The sequence below is a fragment of the Rhinoraja longicauda genome, chromosome 1, assembly GCF_053455715.1.
Source record: "Rhinoraja longicauda isolate Sanriku21f chromosome 1, sRhiLon1.1, whole genome shotgun sequence".
Classification (NCBI taxonomy): domain Eukaryota; kingdom Metazoa; phylum Chordata; class Chondrichthyes; order Rajiformes; family Arhynchobatidae; genus Rhinoraja; species Rhinoraja longicauda.
Genome location: NC_135953.1, coordinates 101,701,536 through 101,721,348, shown reverse-complemented (window position 1 = coordinate 101,721,348; position 19,813 = coordinate 101,701,536). Strand labels below are relative to the sequence as shown.

Sequence of the window (19,813 nt, the reverse complement as noted above, 5' to 3'; positions counted from 1 at the left end):
CACCTGGTCTATCTTGACCAAGCAAGATATTTGGACGTGGAAATAATTTATTTAATGAAAAGGGCAAAGTCTTTTATAATCAATTATATACTTACATATAATTATATGAGGAATGTATCACTGTTGTAACAAAGTAAAGTTGCCCTTAGCCAGATTCCGTAACTCCCAATGAGGTCATGGATGGAATATGTTTTAATGATATTGGATGAAGAATACATATTGATTGAGATATCTGGAGAAAAATCCCATGCCAGTCTTTGAAAATGGGCTATAAGATCTGAGAGGTTAATGGGGGCTTAGGTTCACAACTCATCCTAAAGATGCCATTTCACCTGCTGCATTGCCTTAGTGCTGCATTAACATACCTACCTAAATTATCTGCTCAATTCTTCGGACTGAAGATTGAAGACATTTCAACTTGATCGTTTTGATTTTCTAATGGGGTCTCCTGACACAAGCCTCTCCTCTTCAGAAGTTTTAAGTCAGAAACTGAGCACCGTGCAACAATTCTTTGTTATTTGATTTAATTGTAAACAATGGAGATTTTGATAACGTTTAAATGTTCAGAAAGAAATTCCGTACCAAGAACTTTGAAGTAACTTCCTTCGAGGGACAGAATGGCTGTGGTCAGCGATTCTGTCAGCTTGGAGCTTTTTGGCCCATCAAGTACAGCGATGAGCTCAGGCAGAACAAGGTAAACTCGCAGAGCTTCCAAACTTTCAGGAGAGCGAGGGAGTGAAGGGATCAGGTTTGTCAGGATTGCATTTGTCACCTGTAAAACAGTCCGCACCAGGAGCGGAACATCTTTTTATAATATTCAAACTCTATTCTGTACATTTAATTCAATATACAAGTTTAGTTTACTTTCGTTTATAGATACAGCATGGAAACAGGGCCCTTTGGCCCACCAAGTCCATAACGAGCAAAATCACCCGTTTACATTAGTTCTAAGTTATCCCACTTTCTCATGCACTCTCTGCACACTGAAGGCAATTTACAGGGACCAATTAACCTACGCCATACGCACGTCTTTGGGATGTGCGAGGAAACCGGAGCACCCAGAAGAAACCCATACGGTCACAGGGAGAACATGCAAACTCCACACAGACAGCACCTGAGGTCAGCATTGAACCTGGCTGTCTAGCGCTGTGAGGCAGCGGCTCTACAAGCTGCACCAAAGTGCCACCCTCTGCCCATTTGGGACATGGTAAGGCCGAGTGGAGATGACTAGATTAATTTTACCAATTAAACTTGGTGAGCATAAGTTTTCAAAACTAATTTTAAACAATCATTTTTTATCATTATTCTCCATGCACTGCATTTGTCTGATTACATATTCCAGCGTGAATTGGAGAACGTATTGTAGTTTTTGTTTTCTACACACTTTAAACAAATGCTGAGTAAATTGAACTTTTGTAATAGTTGATAGTTTGTAACGTCGCTTAGGCTTTACCCCACCATACATCAAAGCCCAACAAAGTATTGTCAATACTTTATCTATATCCTTCATTAATGACCTTGCAGTAAAAATAATTCTTATATCTCACAGATTATTTCCTTGTATAATCAGTGATTGCAGAGTTGATGTTAGTGTGTTGAAAGAGGTAGCATTATAGACGGCAGAAATACAAGGCAATACTGAGATTTCCTCATTCTTTTCTAAGTAATTGCAATATGAAAGTAAGTGAGTTTAGATTGTCATATAATGATGTTTCCACTATTGGGAGTCGAGGACAAGAGGTCTTGGCCTCAGAATTAAAGGATGTTCTTTTAGGAAGGAGATTAGGAGGAATTTCTTTAGTCAGAAGGTGAATCTGTGGAATTCTTTGCCACAGAAGCCTGTAGAGGCCAAGTCAGTGGATATTTTTAAGGCAGAGATTCTTGATTAGTACAGGTGTCAGAGGTTATGGGGAGAAGGCAGGAGAACAGGGCTAGGATGGAGAGATAGGTCAGCCATGATTGAATGGCAGAGTAGACTTGATGGGCCGAATGGACTAATTCTACTCCTATCATTTATGACCTTATGACACAACTCTCCCCAAAACATGTAAACAACCATGAATGTTAAAGCACATCTTCAACATCTGTCAATGTATATTATGTTTTATTGTGTGAGGCGTTCTCGGCATTATGGAATGTTTGGTCGATAAGATATTTGGACAGGTAAATGGATAGGAAATTTAGAAGGATATGTTAGAACACTTTTCTATGTTCTCTATGAGTCAAATGCAGGCAAATAGGAACTAACATAGATGGAGCATCTTGGCCGGCAAGAACGCGTTGGGCCGAAGGGCCCGTTTCCATGCTGTATGACTCTATAACATTACCTGGGATAGCATTGAAGTGTCTTTTGCCAACTTCTCAAAGTTCAGGTACACTGAGGACATATCCAGACCAGACAGCATTCTGCTTGTTTTGAAATGGTTATCCTTGCTGTTTTGAATGTATCAAGAAGAATGGTTAGTGCATTAAAGATGACTAAATTTACTGTCATTTTTAAAAGGCATTCATTTCAACACAGGGGTCTCAAAGATGACACAAATCTATATCTTGGTATGAAAAACAGCAATGTTGTGCGATGTGCTGGAGTTCACTCAAGGTGGTAAGGGGACACAGCAATATAATTGCTGCGTTACAGCACCAGAGACCTGGGCTCAACCCTGACTAAGGATGTTGTCTGTATGGAGTTTGTACTTTCTCCCTGTGACCACGTGTGTTTTCCCCGGGTGTTCTGGTTTCCTCCCACATTCCAAAGGCTTACAGGTTTGTAGGTTAATTGGCTTTGGTAAAAAAAATTGTAAACTGTCCCTAGTGCGTAGGATAGTGTAGGTGATTGCTGGTCGTCGCGGACTCGGTAAGCCGATTTCTGCCCTGTATCTGTAAAGTATCTAAAGTAAAGCATCTAAAAAGTAGAATGCAAGCTCATTGCATGCACTGAAGGTGGATATAGTAGCATATGCATGTTGTACTCCAACCAAAAGTACATAAGTTGTACACAGTCAATGCATAGCTGACTTGTGGAAATGGTGCCAAAACATGGCAGTACCTGCATGTGTAAATGTGCAAAAGGTATTTCACTGTGCAGTTGCACATGTGACAAATAAAGCACGATTAAACCATTGGAGAAGCATACATCAACCCAGTTAACATGACTTCCTAAATTGTCACACTTAATACTGACAACGTCACACTGACTGAATTGGAGTCAGCTGGCAATTAATAAGGCACCACTGGACTTCATAAACATGGCTACAGTTCCACAATAAAATAATCGATGCTCAGGACCTAAGACCACCTATCCATTCAATGGCACAACTCTTGCCTGTGAAGTGCCTTGGGATCTTCAGCTTTGAACAGGTGTAGTATGTGGTTTATTCAAACATACCCAATATGCTGGAATAACTCAGAGTCAAGCAGCATCTCTGGAGAACATGGTGGTCGGGTCAGGACCCGACTTCAGACTGATTGTGGGGGCTTGGGGGAAGAAAGCTGGAAGAGAGGAGAGGCAGGACCAAGAATGACAGGTAATAGGAAGAGACAGATGAGGGGGTGGGGGGAATGATAGGCTGAGAGTGGGAAATTGTTGTTGTTGATATGTTCCAGTCCCAGGAAGTGAATTTGGAGCTAGGGATACAACTCGTGGATGTGCAGGCCCTGTCCTGTGGGATAGCTGGGCAATGGACACGACTTGTCCATTTGCAGACCGTCAGAAGAGAAGAGGAACATAGCTTGAAAATCCAATGTTTGTGGATGGATAATCACAATAACCAAACAAGTTCTTCAATTTCTTTTACCCCTTCACTGGACCTTGGTTAGTTGGAAATGAGTCACCTTAGGACAAACGAGTAAATCAAAAAACAGAGAATATAATTCCCTCTTGATCAAAAACAAACGGATTTAGTTTTGGTTAGGCCCCGTGGGTTTTCTCCGGGAGCTCCGGTTTCCTCCCGCACTCCAAAGATGAGCAGGTTTGTAGGCTAATTGGATTGGTATAATTGTAAATTGTCCCTAGTGTGTGGAGGGTAATGTTTGTGTGCGGGGATTGTTGGTCGGCGCGGACTAGATGGGCCGAAGGGCCCGTTTCCACGCTGTATCTCTAGACTAAACTGAAGTAGGATCTGCAGCAAGTCCAATTAGGATATTTTAATAGGAATTGCTAAGCAACAGCCCTTTGGTTTACCTCATGTCCAGGAAGCTTGCATTCATAATCGGTGAAGATGAAGACGCCTGAACGATTGCTCTGAGAATGAAATTAATACATATTTAATGCAGGGTGTTAAATTCACCTTATATAAACAAAACAATTACTTCCACCAGTTCGCAGACTGTTCAAATTCACAGAAACTTTACAGTAGGATATTCCATTAAAGATCGGTTTGCACAACCATTGAAGAAGAGCAAACTGGTACCATGCACTTGAAGCCTGTGCTATCTTTGGTATAAACCAGCATCTGCTGTTCCTTCCCACATATGTTTACATATCTCTCGTGGTGCTGCAAGTAAGAATGTCATTGTTCTGTTTCGGGACATATGACAATATAAATTCTTGAGTCTTGACTTGACTAATGAGTGACATTGTGAAGTCAATGTGTCCATCTGAGAGTTAGTATGGACTCAGTGCTGGTGGATGCTGGGCTGGGAGAGGACACTGACATCGGAGAGCTTTTATCCATGCTGTCAATTTGGAAGACTCTGAAACTAGCATCTTGGTCAGCATGAAAGAGTTGGGCCAAAGGGCCTGTTTCTATGCTGTATGACTCTTTGACTCTAATCATCATAGCTGGTGGAAAACTGTTCAAACCACAGTGAAAATTGCTCCAGAATCTAGACCCACTCAAACCCAAGTGTTCAATCAATCATGTGCGGAACATACATGTCATTCTGAACACAGCCGAATTCCAAGATGTTGCCAAACCTGCCAGCTGATGCCTGAAAGAGGGTGGGCCTGACACTCCACATCTACATTTACTCTGACCTCAATCTCAACACTTGTTCCTCAATACCATTGACTTCTCAGTATTCCAAAACTCTGACTCAGCCTTCTGGTGTACAGCGTTCCAAACATTCGCAATCTTCTAAGGAAAACGTTCCTTCATTTTGAAGATGAATGCCACCTTACTTTAAAACGATGCCCTGTGATTTTTCATTTTCCCTTTCATGCCCCTTCACAACCCTCTGCGCATTAATAAAGTCACTTTTCATAAGTTCATCAGTCATAGAAGCAGAATTGGACCATTCAGCCCATCCAAACTTCTCCGGTGCTCAATCATGGCTGATCTATCTTTCCCTCTCAACCCCATATTCCAGCCTTCTCCCCGTATCATTTGACACCCTTACTGATCAAGAACCCATCAATGTCTGCTTTAAAAATACACAAAGACTTGGCCTCCAGAGCCATCTGTGGCAATGAATTCCACAGATTCACCCCCCTCTGACGAAAGAAATTCCTCCTCATCTCCTTTCTAAAGGTACGGTTCTTTTATACTGAGGCTTTGCCCTCTGGTCCTAGACTTTCCCACTAATGGAAACATGCTCACCCCATCCACTCCATTCAGGCCTTTCAATATTCATTCATCTAAATAATACGTTCACGTGACTGATGAGGGAAAAACTTAGATATGTAGATTTGGCAGCAGAAGTTAAGCAGCAAGGATAGAGAGCAAGATTACATCCGGTAGAGATGGATTGTAGAGGTTTCATAGAGCGATCAACCACGTCACCATTTGGAGAACTAGGAATTCAGTCAGAGTTTGCGTCAGGCCGTAAAGGAGATGTCACAGGCAGCAGAGCAAGGTGGATTTGGTGAAGAAGAAATAGGGGCAGTTGGGGGCAGAAAGGAAATGTTTAATATGCGGTATGTGTATTTCTTTGTAAGTGTATTCTGTGTAAGTGTATCCCAGTTTTATATGCAAGGTTGATATTTGTGGTGCTACAACTGTTTATTGATGGGTCAGGATACGTGTGAGACAGGATGTGAATGTTTAGCATTCATTTGAATGAAATAATCGTCTGTAATCTCCTTTAGTTAGTAGATATTTACGTAGTTACTTATTATGATCAGAATCAGGTTACTTGGCCCATCTAATCCATACTAGTTTCCATAGGAACATTCACATCAGTCCCTTGTTTCGTTTTTATTTCCCTGCAACTTATTATTTTTTCACATGGCCATCAACGTTTCTTGAATTCTTTTGCTGCATATCTACTCCAGCGGGGTAACTTAGAGGAGCCAATTAACCCATCTGGGTTGTGAGAGAAATCTGAAGGCAACACACAAAGATGATGTGGAAGCTGCACACAGACTGCACCCGAGGTCAGGATCGAACCCAGGTCCCCGGAGTAGTTAGCTACTTAAGTAGTACATATTGGTAGCGTAGGTGGTGAGAGCAGGTATTGAGGGGGGTTGTTCTGGGACGCCAGAACTAACTGTTGAGCCATCCCGAGGTGTCGTGGGCCGAACTCAATGAAACACCAGTGAAGGGAGATGCCCACTTGATAACCCCAATGATATACAGGCATCTGCACAAACAGTTTTTACCTGTTTGTTAACATGTAGGTAGCTGATTATTGCATATGGAGTTAGTTATTGTCCTGAGCAAAAGTGTGTATGATATACAGGCATCTGCACAAACAGTTTTTACGTGTTTGTTAACATGTAGGTAGCTGATTATTGCATATAGAGTTAGTTATTGTCCTGAGCAAAAGTGTGTATATGCAGTTTAGATATTACTTTGGCTCTTGGTTGACCACTTATCCTGGTGTTATAGCACAAATTTTTGTGTTTTAATTGTAATTTTACTGTATGTGCATGAAAGGAGATCAGAATTGTGTAAAGTACTCGGCATCAACTGTGGCCTCACCTTTAACCCACTTTGAAATAAACATATCTGGCTTCAATCCAAGAGTAAAATGTAGTAATTTACCTTTCCAAGTGTTGGCTCAGAGACTGGTGAAAAGTTCTAATGACACACTTCTTGCAAATGAGAACATAAGACAGTACAGCACAGGAACATGCCCTTCAGCCCACGATGTCCGTGCTCAACATGATGCCACATTAAACTACTCTTCTCTGTGGGCACATGTGCTACTTTCCTCCATTCTCTGTATATCCATGTGCCAACCTAAAGGCCTCTTAAAAGCCACTGTCGTATCTCATTTCACCACCACCCCTGGTAGCGCGTTGCAGGCACCCACTACTGTGTAAAAAAAAACACCCCCACACATCGTCTTTGAACCTTTCCCGTCTGACCGTATAGCTATGCCCTCTAGTATTTCACATTTTCACCCCGAGAAAAAGGTCCTCACTGTCTATCTTACCAAGGCCTCTCATAATTTTATAACTTTCTATCATGTGCTATTATGAACATTAAGCTGGACTCTGGAGAAAGAAAATAGACACAAAATGCTGGAGTAATTCAGCGGGTCAGGCAGCATCTCCAGAGAAAAAGAATAGGCGAGTTTTTGGGTCAGAAACCTTCTTCAGGCCTCCTCTGTTTCTCCAGAGAAGCTGCCTGAGCTGACTCACTGAGTTACTCCAGCATTTTGTGTCTATCTTTGGTATAAACCAGCATCTGCAGTTCCTTCCTACACATTTTGTCTGCAGAAAGGAACTTACTTTTTTATTTTCTTGCACAGTTTCTTCTCCAATAAATTGTCCAGTGGCACAATTCTCTTCAAAGGAGTGAGCTGAGATTCTGCGTGAGATGATAGTAAATTCTGGAGGAAAATAAGAGCATTAAAATAACCACCATTACACGAAGAACAGCAAAAGGAAACATCAGGGTTTGACAGTAGAGACAAAGCCCCAGCACTAATCCCATTCTTCTGCCACTTTCCAACATTCCTTCAATTTCCTCTCCTGTAAGTTATTGCCGGTTCTGCCACTCATGGAAAGGGAGCACTGAAAGGTGGTGCAGCAGTAAAGTTGCAACCTTACAGCGCCAGGGACCCGGGTTCGATCCTGACTACGGGTGCTGTCTGTAGGGAATTCGTACGTCCTCCCTGTGACTGCGTGGGTTTTTCCGGGTGCTCCGGTTTCCTATCACATTCCAAAGATGTGCAGGTTTGTAGGTTAATTGGCTTCAGTAAATTGTACATTATTCTTAATGTGTAGGATGGTGCTAGTGTACGGGTGATTGCTGGTCGGCGCGGACTCGGTGGGCCAAAGTGCCTGTTTCCGTGCTGTATCTCTAAAGTACAAATCGAGTCAAAACATTTTAAATATGGTTTTAAAAACGTCAGCACAATGAAATGTTACACAACTCAAATGAACTCCAATTCCCAATAGGAAATTACACCACCTCTATCCTCTCATTGTAATCCAGGTCAAACACCATATCCTGGTCCTAAAGTATAGTTGTGCTCTTACCTCTTCATCATGGCAGTCTGCAAAGCTGAGCTTTCCCCCAGCAAATATATTTCTGACGCCTCGTTTAATTGAACTGCCTGTGAAATAACATATACAGATTCAATGGACCACACTGTCAATTAGACTAACTCCCAACGTCCCTGTACAATCTATTCTTTGAGAGCTGTGCGCAATTCCTTCCAGTTTTCTGTGGCGTTTACAGAATGACACAGACAAGCAACTGTAGTCAGGATGGAACCCGGGTCTCTGGCGCAGGAAGGCTGTCACCGCGCCACCAAATTGATAAGAAGCTGAGGGGCGACCTTCTCACACAGAAGGTGGAACATATATCAAAAGAGCTGCCAGAGGGAATGGTTGAGACAGATACTACTATAGCAACTTTAAAAACACAATTGTACAGGTACGTGGGTGGGAAAGGTTTAAAAGGACATAGACAAAATGCAGGAAAATGGGACTAGCTTAGATGGGCATCTTAATCGGCATGGATGGACCTGTTTCCGTGTTGTATCACGATATGACTCTAAGTCCTGTTTTAATGCGCTGGATGCTGCGGATTATCCACTAATCCTGAAATAGACACAAAATGCTGGAGTAACTCAGCGGGTCAGGCAACATCTCTGAGGGAAAGGAATAGGTGACGTTTCGGATCGAGACCCTTCTTCAGTCTGAGATTCAGAGGAGGGGTAAACTAGAGGTATGAAAAGGCACAGCCCCAAAGCAAAAGATGGAGGTGTACGCAAGCACCGAGAAAACACACCGGGTTAAAAGATGGCCATAGAGCCGGAGGAATCATAGAGGGGAAGCAGCGAGAGAGGGTGTTGCAGAACTCTCGTCGGAAAGAGGAGGAGAACTTCTTCAAAGTAGGCAAACCCTTGAAGAAATTTCGCAGTGGAGTAGACAAAATGTGTAGGAAGGAACTGCAGACGTTTAAACTGAAGGTACAGAATGCTGGAGAAACTCAGTGGGTCAGGCAGCATCTCTGGAGAAAAGGAATAGGTGATGTTTCAGGTCGAGACCCTTCATCAGACTGAGAGTCAGGGGAGAGGAAACGTAGAGGTGTCAAGAGGTGCAGTGGCCGAATGGGCTTTCTTCTGTGCCATTATGATTCTACACCTGGATTTGCAGGGAAACTGCAGATGTTGGAATCTATCCATGCAAACTTAACACTATCATTGAATGGGGAATTGTTAAATTGTGGCAAATTGACATTAGACATTGTCATTATAAAAAGAGAAAAAGCCAATGATCTCGGAAATTGAACAAAATGGGCATTGTCTGCAGACAATATACATGTCTGCAGACCCTGTATATGTGAAGCCTATAATTCTACTTCAACTGAACATTAGAGATTTTGAATCGTCTGGTGATCATTTTTAATAACTGCTTTATTATCACATATTAGATGACTAAACTTGATGAGCTTAAGTTATCGCATTCACAAGTTAAACAGCATTGCAGTTCTAATTTTGTGCTCTGGTTTAAGGCTTTGTTGTGCTTACCATTGTCAGGTCCATGGTTGCTGGCAGTGTCCATTAGGTTGATGGGAAGAGGCACTGAATGTTCACTGGTTTGGCCATTTCCCAGCCTTACTATTTCTCCACAACCAAAGGAATAGATCGTGCCAGTGGATGAAACGAGGGCCAACGTGTGATAGCTGTTTAAAGTGGACAAACGGAGCTAACTTTAGATGCCTTTGCTAATTTTTGGACTGTTTAGTTTAGATACAGCATGGAAACAGGCTCTTAAGACCCACCGGGCCCGCACCGACCAGCGAGCCCCACACATTAACACTATCCTACACACTAGGGACAATTTTTACATTTACCAAGCCAATTTACCTACATACCTGCACGTCTTTAGAGTGTGGGAGGAAACTGAAGATCTCAGAGAAAACCCACACGGTCACGGGGAGAACATACAAACTACGTACAGACAGCGCTGTAAGGCAGCAACTTTACCGCTGTGCCACTGTGCTGCCCGTACTATTGATAAAGACTAAATGGTCCAAAGGTCTTTTGTTCCCTAGTTATCTTGGATATTGAGCTTGGATTAGCACCACGTCAGGAGAGAAAGAAATGTTAACTCTCTCTGATAAATGGGAAAGCAGCAGTTAAAACTGAACAACTTTTAGCAAATTTCCACAATTTAGCAGCACAGGTTTAGGTTGTAGATTTGCCTCTTTATGGGTGTAAACCAAGGCTCCACACCACAGGCCCACATAGTATTAGTTTAGTTTATTATTGGCCCATGTACTGGACTTCATCTTGCACTAAACGTTATACCCTTTATCCTGGATCTGTACACTGTGGACGGCTTGATTGTAATAATATATAACCTTTTCGTTGACTGGATAGCACGCACCAAAAAAAGCTTCTCACTATACTTTGGTACAAGTGACAATAATAGACTAGACTAAAACTAAATAGACAATAGGTGCAGCAGTACGCCATTCGGCCCTTCGAGCCAGCACTGCCATTCAATGTGATCATGGCTGATCATTCTCAATCAGTACCCCGTTCCTCCTTCCTCCCCATACCCCCTGACTCCGCTATCCTTAAGAGCTCTATCTAGCTCTCTCTTGAATGTATTCAGAGAATTGGCCTCCACTGTCCTCTGAGGCAGAGAATTCCACAGATTCACAACTCTCTGACTAAAAAGGTTTTTCTTCATCTCTGTTCTAAATGGCCTACCCCTTATTCTTAAACTGTGGCCCCTGGTTCTGGACTCCCCCAACATTGGGAACATGTTTCCTGCCTCTAACATGTCCAACCCCTTAATAATCTTATACGTTTCGATAAGATCCCCTCTCATCCTTCTAATTTCCAGTGTATACAAGCCTAGTCGCTCCAGTCTATCAACATATGATAGTCCCGCCATTCCGGGAATTAACCTAGTAAACCTACGCTGCACGCCCTCAATATCCTTCCTCAAATTTGGAGACCAAAACTGCACACAGTACTCCAGGTGCAGTCTCACTAGGGCCCTGTACAACTGCAGAAGGACCTCTTTGCTCCTATACTCAACTCCTCTTGTTATGAAGGCCAACATTCCATTGCCTGCTGTACCTGCATCTTGCACTAAACGTTATACCCTTTATCCTGGATCTGTACACTGTGGACGGCTTGATTGTAATAATATATAACCTTTTCGTTGACTGCATAGTACGCACCAAAAAAAGCTTCTCACTATACTTTGGTACATGTGACAATAATAAACTAGACTAAAACTAAATAATGAACTAAAGTAAACTATGTGCTTTGAGCATGAAGTGTTCATGAAATAAAGAGGCAGCAATTGTGCAGAACAGTGTACATTAAATCATGAAGATAAGAGTTAAATGAACACCATTACTACTGGTTCCTCAAGTAAAAAACAGGACATTTTCACACATTTCTCTGCATCTACACAACCCCAGTAGCCACTTGCTTTTCTTGCTTCATGGTAACATGTCAAACAATAGAGTACTTCTTAGTGCGGTGACGAAAAACATTTTTTTAGACTTGATCAACATTTCTACAGATGATAAGATATTTGACCAAACAAACACTGTAAAATCATTATCAGCAGCTAGAGAGGTGCGCAAATATAAATCTTCCTCTGCTTGAAACACAACATGAACTGCTTAGGTTTATTATTGTCATATGTACCGAGGTACAGTGAAAAGCTGTGCTTTGCACACTATCCAATCAAATTAGACAAGACTTTACGTAAATACAATCAAGCCAAACTCAAGTACAATCGGGAGAGTGAAGGGGAAGATACAGAGTGCAGAGTATAGTTCTCAGCATTGTAGTGCATCAGTTCCAGAGACAGATTCCTATGTCTGCATTGAGGTCGAGCAGAATTGGATTGTACCGTGGCATATGGAAGGACCGTTCAGAAGCCTCATAACAGAGGAAGAAGCTGTTCCCGAGACTGGTGGTGTGTGCTTTCAACCTTCTGCCCAACAGGGGCAGCGAGAAGAAGGAATGACCCGGGTGGGAAAAGGTTTTTGTTTATTTTGACTGTTTCCCCGAGGCAGCATGTAGCAGAAGTGGAGTCATTGGTGTAGAGTCTGGTCTGTGTGGTGGACTGGGCTACATCTCCAACTGTCTGCCACTTCTCGCGGCCTTGTGCAGAGCTGTTCCCAAACCAAGCTGGAATGCAACCTGACAGTGTGCTTTCTGTGGAGCATCTGCAAAAGTTTGTAAGAATTTGAAACTGACAGTATATTTTGCTTTATCGGGTGGCGCCATTGCTTTTTATTGGTATGACTGTATGGCAAATGAAATTCCTCGTATGTTGCAAAACATACTTGGCTAATAAAGTATGATTATGATTATTAAGATTTACAATGTATTACCAGCTCACCTCCCGCATGCGATCTGAGAAACCTTTTTTCCAAACAGTCCGCCAACCAGTCGAGGTTTGATCTCATCTCTTGTCGAGTTGTGTCCAAGCTGCCCATGCGCCCCAGCTCCAAAGGTCAAAACAAATCCATCCTAGAAAAGAAAATATGATAACATAACAGTGTCTTCACTGAATCAAGTGAAGCCTTTGCACTTAGGTTACATTGCTCAAGAGCTCCATTTATCAAACCATTGCATGTAATAATGATTACCGAACATGACAATGGCATCTAGTAGCTAAGAATAATAACTTCATCTAGAACAGGGTGGCACAGTGACACAGCAATAGAGCTGGTCTCGCACAGCGCCAGTGATCCCGACTAGGATTGCTGTCTGTGCAGAGTTTGCACGTTCTCGCTGTGATTCCGTGGACTTCCGCTGGGTGCTCCGGTTTCCCCCCACATCCCAATGCCGTGTGGGTTTGAAGATTAATTGGCCTCTGTAAATTGCCCCTAGTATGTAGGAAGCGGATGAGAAAGTGAGATAAATTAGAAACAGTATGACTGATTGATCGATGGTTGGGGTAGGCCCTGCAGAGGGCTAAAGGGCCTGTTTTCACGCTGTATCTCTAAACTTAATTAATCCTACCTTGACTTAACCGACACATTTTGAAAACCTCAAAGATCAGTAGTAAAATCACTATTTTCGCTCTGTGCCTGTGATAAATTCCAGCCATGCAGGGTCTACATTCTCATTGATTTAGCTTTAAGAATGCTTTTGAAACGTTGGTGAAGACTTCAGGCCAATCCCATTTGCTGTGGGTTGCGGGGTTAACAACGTGACAGTGGTGTGGAAGGACAATTGCAATGATCTTTAATTGCAATTATTCATGATCTTGCTTTAGGTGCATTTTATAGAGCCTAAACATTTATGTATTAGGAATGCTCAGTGGACAGCTGCAGAGACCTAGGTTCAATCCTGACCTCATGTGGCTGACTGTGTAGAGTGCACATACTCCTCCTATGACTGTGTGTCTTTCCAGCGGATATTCCAGTTTCTTCCCACATCCCAATAGACATGTGGGTTGGCAAATGAATTGGCCACGGTAAGTTGTTCTAAGTGGGTAGGTGAGCAGTAGCATCGGGGGTGGAGCTGATGGGAATATGGGGCAAAAAACTGGGATTTGTGTAAATGGATGCTTGATGGTTAGTACTAACTCCGAGGGCAGAAAGGCCTGTTGATTTAGTTTAGTTTATTGACACGTGTACCGCGATACAGTGAAAAGCTTTTGTTGTGTGCTAACAAGTCAGCAGCAAGACTATACATGATTACAATCAAGCCATCCAGAGTGAACCGATACATGATAAAGGGAATAATGTTTAGTGCAAGGTAAAGTCCTGCAAAGTCCGATTAAAGATCGTCCGAGGGTCGCCAATGAGGTAGATAGTAGCTCAGGACGGCTCTTTAGTGTTGATAGGGTGGTGCAGTTGCCTCTGACTTTCATGCAATCTTTTTTAATGACCAAAAATATCTGGCTTTGCTGAACATTGGTGGGTGGCATACAGGTGCAGCTGGTAGAGCGCCAGAGACTCAGGTTCGATCCTGACCCCAGGTGCTGTGTGGTGTTTGCACGCAACCCCTTTGCTGCGTGAGTTTCCTCCAGGTGTTCCGGTTTCCTCCCACATCCCAAAGACATGCGAGTTTGCAGGTTATTTTCCCCCAGTCTGTCGGAGGTTGATGAAGAGAGCAGTCCTGAACTACTTTCTACCTCATTTGTGACCCTCGGACGATCTTTGATCGGACTTTGCTGGCTTTACCTTGCATTAAACGTTATTCCCTTATCATGTATCTGTGCACTGCGAATGGTTCGATTGTAATCATGTATTGTCTTTTCGCTGACTGGTTAGCACGCAACAAAAGCTTTTCACTGTACCTCAGTGCACACAACAATAGATTAAATTAAACTGAGAAAGTGGGATAATATAGAACATGTGTGAACGGGTGATCAATAGTTAATGTTGACTCAGTGAGCTGAAGGGCTGGTTTCCACGCTGAATCTCTAAAACGAAAGTAATGAAGACTAGCAAACTGAACCAAAAGTAAAACATGATGTATTTAATCCAAGGTGTTCATCTATGTGCAAACCCATGGGATCTCCAATGTGATCTCACTTCCACAGGACTTAATCACACCTCACCCAAGAACATTAGTCAGTGGGTGGTAAATCTGTGGAATTCATTGCCACAGATTGTCGTGGAAGCCAAATCATTGGGTCTTTTTATGGCACAGATTGAGATTCTTGATTAGTAAGGGTAATCAGGGGTTATGGGGAGAAGGCAGGAGAATGGGGTTGAGAGGGAATGGTGGATCAGCCATGATTAAATGGTGGACTAGATGTGTTGGGCTGAATGGCCTCAATCTGCTCTTACAACATGAACTTCCAGAGCCAATCACTTTAGAGGATACTAGTGGTTTCCCTTTGACTTCCGGAAGGATTTTTTATTAGGTCGCAACTTTAAACGCAAAGAGGAACTTTCTCTCACTTCTGTAATGCAGAGCAAACCATTAAGATTTAAAATTATTTGAGAACAAACCTTCGTCAGAACTGCAGTATGCTCCTCTCCACAAGAAATAAAGATGGTGCTCTTGCACGATAGGATTTGCACATGTTTGGGAGTAAGAGTATCTGCAAGAAGGAATTAAAGCAGTCAGCCCACATTCTTTTATTCACAAAATGCTGGAGTAACTCAGCAGGTCAGGCAGCATCTCGGGAGAGAAGGAATGGGTGACGTTTCGTGTCGAGACCCTTCTTCAGACTGATGTCAGGGGGGCGGGACAAAGGAAGGATATAGGTGGAGACAGGAAGATAAGAGGGAGATCTGGGAAGGAGGAGGGGAAGGGAGGGACAGAGGAACTATCTAAAGTTTGAGAAGTCGATGTTCATACCGCTGGGCTGCAAACTGCCCAGGCGAAATATGAGGTGCTGTTCCTCCAATTTCCGGTGGGCCTCACTATGGCACTGGAGGAGGCCCATGACAGGAAGGTCAGACTGGGAATGGGAGTTGAAGTGCTCGGCCACCGGGAGTCAGTTTGGTTAATGCGGACCGAGCGCAGGTGTTCAGCAAAGCGATCGCCGAGCCTGCGCTTGGTTTCACCGATGTAAATAAGTTGACATCTAGAGCAGCAGATGCAATAGATTCAGCCCACATTATTCTTCCTAATTGTTCTGTGATAGCCCTCTCTAATGTACTTTGACCAAATGGTAACTGACCATGAAAGTTAACAATAAAACCGATTTGAATAAATGAAAATAAAATGTTTCATCATCACTGAATACACTTGATGTTGTTGTAAACCTGTGTCCTGAAAATCTCTCAGCTCTTACAAAGGATGTTCAGGAGTGAGAAAATGCAACACGAAGGGAGGCCCGTTGGCGATGGGAGGGGGTGTCACGTGCGACGCCAGGCAAGCAGTGGAGAGGACTGTTCAGTAAACTTTTGTAACTTTGTCACCGCCAGAAACGTGGTGACACTTATGTACTGCCCAGGTGAGGTCTGACTGCTCCAGCCAGCGGGGCAGTCAAGGGTTCTGCCCAAGTCGACTGCCCGCCACTCTTCCGGGTGCAGTGGTAGAGTTGCTACCCGGGTTCGATCCTGACTGCGGGTGCTTTCTGTATGGTGTCCCTGTGACCGCTTGGGTTTTGACCAGGTGCTCTGGTTTCCTACCACACCCCAAAGACGTGTAGGTTTGTAGGTTAATTGCAATCAGTAATAATTGTAAATTGTTCCTCGGGTGTAGGATAGTGCTAGTGATTGCTGGTCGGCGCGGACTCTTTGGGCTGAGGGGCCTGTTTCCGCACTGTTTCTCTAAAGTCTAAAGCTACGGAAAGGAAAAGAAATGCTGATATTGTTTGGCAATGTCCTTACCCTCTGTGTCGTTGAGCCCCAGTTGTCCGTGATTATTTCTGCCCCATGCAAATACTGTCCCTGAGACGGTCAGAGCAAAGCTGTGCTCTCCTCCAGCTGTGATCTGAGCCACTGGGACCCCAGAGAAACTCTTCACAGTCTGAGGGTCGCAAGACAGGGGACCTCTTGTACCGAGGCCCAACTGGCCAAAGGTGTTCTGTCCCCAGGCAAAGACTTGGCCATCTTTCAAGAGAAGTCAAACAATGTTAAATATTACCTTTTGGGTACCAAAAAAATGTAGTCTAAACATTGAGAAATGTTAATCTCACACAAGTGAATAGAGAATAAGGCAAACCATTTCTACTTCAATCTAATTTCTATAAAACATTCAGCATAAAATCTTGCTCAGAGCTTCAGACATTTTGTGAAAAATGATGAGAAAACCATTTCTCCCAGAAAACATAAGACCACACAATACACTGATCCATTAAGGTTTTCTATATGCTCCAAAATCATAGTATGAAGGACAACATTTTTAGTTTAGCTTAGTTTGTTGTCACGTGTACCGAGGTACAGTGAAAAGCTTTCTTGTGTGCTCTCCAGTCAGAAGAAAGACTGCACATGATTACAATCAAGCCATCCACAGTGTGCATTTTCAGGATGAAAGGAGTACGGAATATTGCTGTTGGAGTAGAGGTTTAAAAGAGTAGAGCGATTATAATTAATGAATGCAAACCCGCTTCTGGGACCAGCACGCCTGGCTTGGGTGCCCACTTGACAGTAGTAGTGATGGAGGATAGATTTCATCCACAAGACTGAAATATGACTGAGATATCCAGCAGGTTACTCACATCCAGATACAGTGACCAGTGGCTCAGAGGTGATATTCTTGCCTCCGAGTCAGTGGTTTGAGTATGGATTACTCTTCTAATTCGTACTCAAAATCCTAGCGAGTGAAGACACAACTCTGAATAATGGATTAACAAGGAAAGACACACATTGCTGGAGTAACTCAGCAGGTCAGGCAGCATCCCTGGAGAACATGGATAGGTGATGTTTCAGACCTGGACACTTCTTCAGTCCCAACCCAAAACGTCACCTATCCACATTCTCCAGTGATGTTGTCTGATCTGCTGAGTTACTCCATTATTTTATGTATTTCCTTGGTGAACTAGTATCTGTAGTTCCTTGTTTCTGCAACAATGGGTTGGCATACAATAGAAAGAAACTTGGGGTTGATGGTGGTGAATAATTCCCTCCATTACTAAAGGCAGGTGGAACCTTTTTATCCATTCAGAAGATACTGTCAACACTAAAATTGTAAAGAAGACAAAGGGAAAGTATGTCAGCTTCACTTCCAAAGTGAATAAAGACTCTCAAGTACAGTAAAGAGCTACAACAACCAGGCTGATGGTTGGGTAATGTTGTACTTCGTGGTCCGGTATCTTATACCGTTGTTATGACTCTGGAATGACCACAAGTACACGTATTTAAAGGTTTGAAAGCTGGGGCATAAATCCAGGCTCGGTTAATTTCACGGCCACCTGGAACCAGAGTGCCCGCCAATATGACGTCATTCTCATATATTCATGTTGCTATGCGGCCAAACAAAATAGTCCTTGTGATACAACAAAATAGTCCTTGCAATATCACAACAGGTAAAGTTTCTGACAAACAGCTCTTACATCATGTTGGCAGCAGCTTCAGTCCTAAATTAACCCCCAACAGTAATTTAAGGATTGAACTAAACAAAGCTTATCTGGCACAGAAGCAACGCATTAGGTCCAATAAGCTTCTTCCCTATCTAGTCTACCTGCATAGCCTTCTATTCCTTTATGCTCCACATATTTGAACAACCTTCCCCTAAATGCATCAAATATATGTTTGCCTTAACCACTCTCTATGGCACCGTTTCCACATTCCCAGCAAATCTTTCCAGCTGTTATCAGGCAACTGAATCATCCTACTTCAACCAGAGAACAGTCCTGAACTACTATCTACCACATTGGTGACCATCAGACTATCCTTGATCGGACTTTGCTGGCTTTACCATTCGCTAAACGTTATTGCCTTATCATATATCTATACTGTAAATGGACTGATTGTAATCACGTATCGTCTTTCCACTGACTGGAAAGCACACAAAAAAAAGCTTTTCACTGTACCTCGGTACCGTGACAATAAACTAAACTGAAGCTTCTTGAATTCCCCTCTGGATTTCTTGCTGACTATCTTATACTGAAACTTATACTGAAGAAGAGTCCCGACCCAAATGTCACCTATCCATGTTCTCTAGAGATGCTGCCTGACCTGCTGATTTACTCCAGCACTTTGTATCTATTGTGTATTAACCAGCATTTGCAATTCTTTGTTTCCACACTTATACTGAAACTTCCAGTTATGCTCTTGCCCAATATTGGAAACATTCTCAATGCATCCATCCTGTCAAAAATATTTGTCCATATCTTTACATAAGAGAAAAGAGACCCTTTCCTTTTGTGTAATATACACACATCTCTGAGATCATCCTCGTAAACCTTCTCTGCATGCTCTATATCCCATTGGTATAATTGGGTGGCACTGTGGCCTAACAATTAGCTCCATTGTCATGCAGCATCCTGATCTTGAATGCTCTCAGTGTGCAGTTTGCATATTTTCACTGTGGCCACATGTGTTTGCCCTGGGTGTTCCACGCCAAAGTTAGTAGGTTAATTGCCCATTGTGCATTGCCCCTAGTGTGGGTGGGTGGCAGGACAATGGAGGAGTTGATGGGGATACAAGAGTAAAAATGGGATGAGTGCGGATGGGTGCTTGATAAGTCAGTATGGACATGGTGGGCTGAAGGGCCTGTATTGGTGCTGTATGTGTCGATGATTAACGTGGCAACTGGATTATACACGATGTTACAAGTGATATCTAAAGAAGCTCAGCATAGCTTTTTAATAACTTCCCTAGTTTTTATTTTTGTTCTTCCAGAAATAGGTCTCATCTATGCCTAATTTGCTTATCATTACTGGCACAATTTTAGTAAAATAATCATTGAAAACCTATAGAAACAAAATACTCTCTGTTACCTATCTTCTGCATCTTGGATCAGGTCATAAATTAGTTTAGTTTCCCCTCTCAACTTAAAGCTATGCCCTCTATATTTTGGCATTTCCATTTTGGGAAAAAGACTAACCATCTAACGTGTTTATGTCCCTCATAATTTC

The 19,813-nt window shown here is 42.8% G+C and overlaps 1 protein-coding gene across 4 annotated transcripts in view; it reads right to left on the bottom strand.

The window, feature by feature from the left end:
* LOC144595791 (putative E3 ubiquitin-protein ligase HERC3) overlaps positions 1-19,813 on the bottom strand; it is a 50,298-nt gene that overhangs the window by 23,087 nt on the left and 7,398 nt on the right. For 3 of the 4 annotated variants that reach the window (XR_013547540.1, XM_078403460.1, XM_078403470.1), the window contains exons 4-12: positions 16,623-16,844; positions 15,291-15,382; positions 12,719-12,849; positions 9,868-10,022; positions 8,369-8,445; positions 7,616-7,716; positions 4,181-4,240; positions 2,328-2,433; positions 583-772 (exon numbers count right to left, since the gene is read on the bottom strand). Coding sequence is in view for 3 of the 4 variants with exons in the window: in XM_078403460.1 (XP_078259586.1) it covers positions 583-772; positions 2,328-2,433; positions 4,181-4,240; positions 7,616-7,716; positions 8,369-8,445; positions 9,868-10,022; positions 12,719-12,849; positions 15,291-15,382; positions 16,623-16,844 (1,134 nt within the window). In the remaining variant the exon portion in view is untranslated. The remainder of the gene's footprint in view (positions 1-582; positions 773-2,327; positions 2,434-4,180; positions 4,241-7,615; positions 7,717-8,368; positions 8,446-9,867; positions 10,023-12,718; positions 12,850-15,290; positions 15,383-16,622; positions 16,845-19,813) is intronic. The other variant, XM_078403482.1, reaches the window with a different exon arrangement.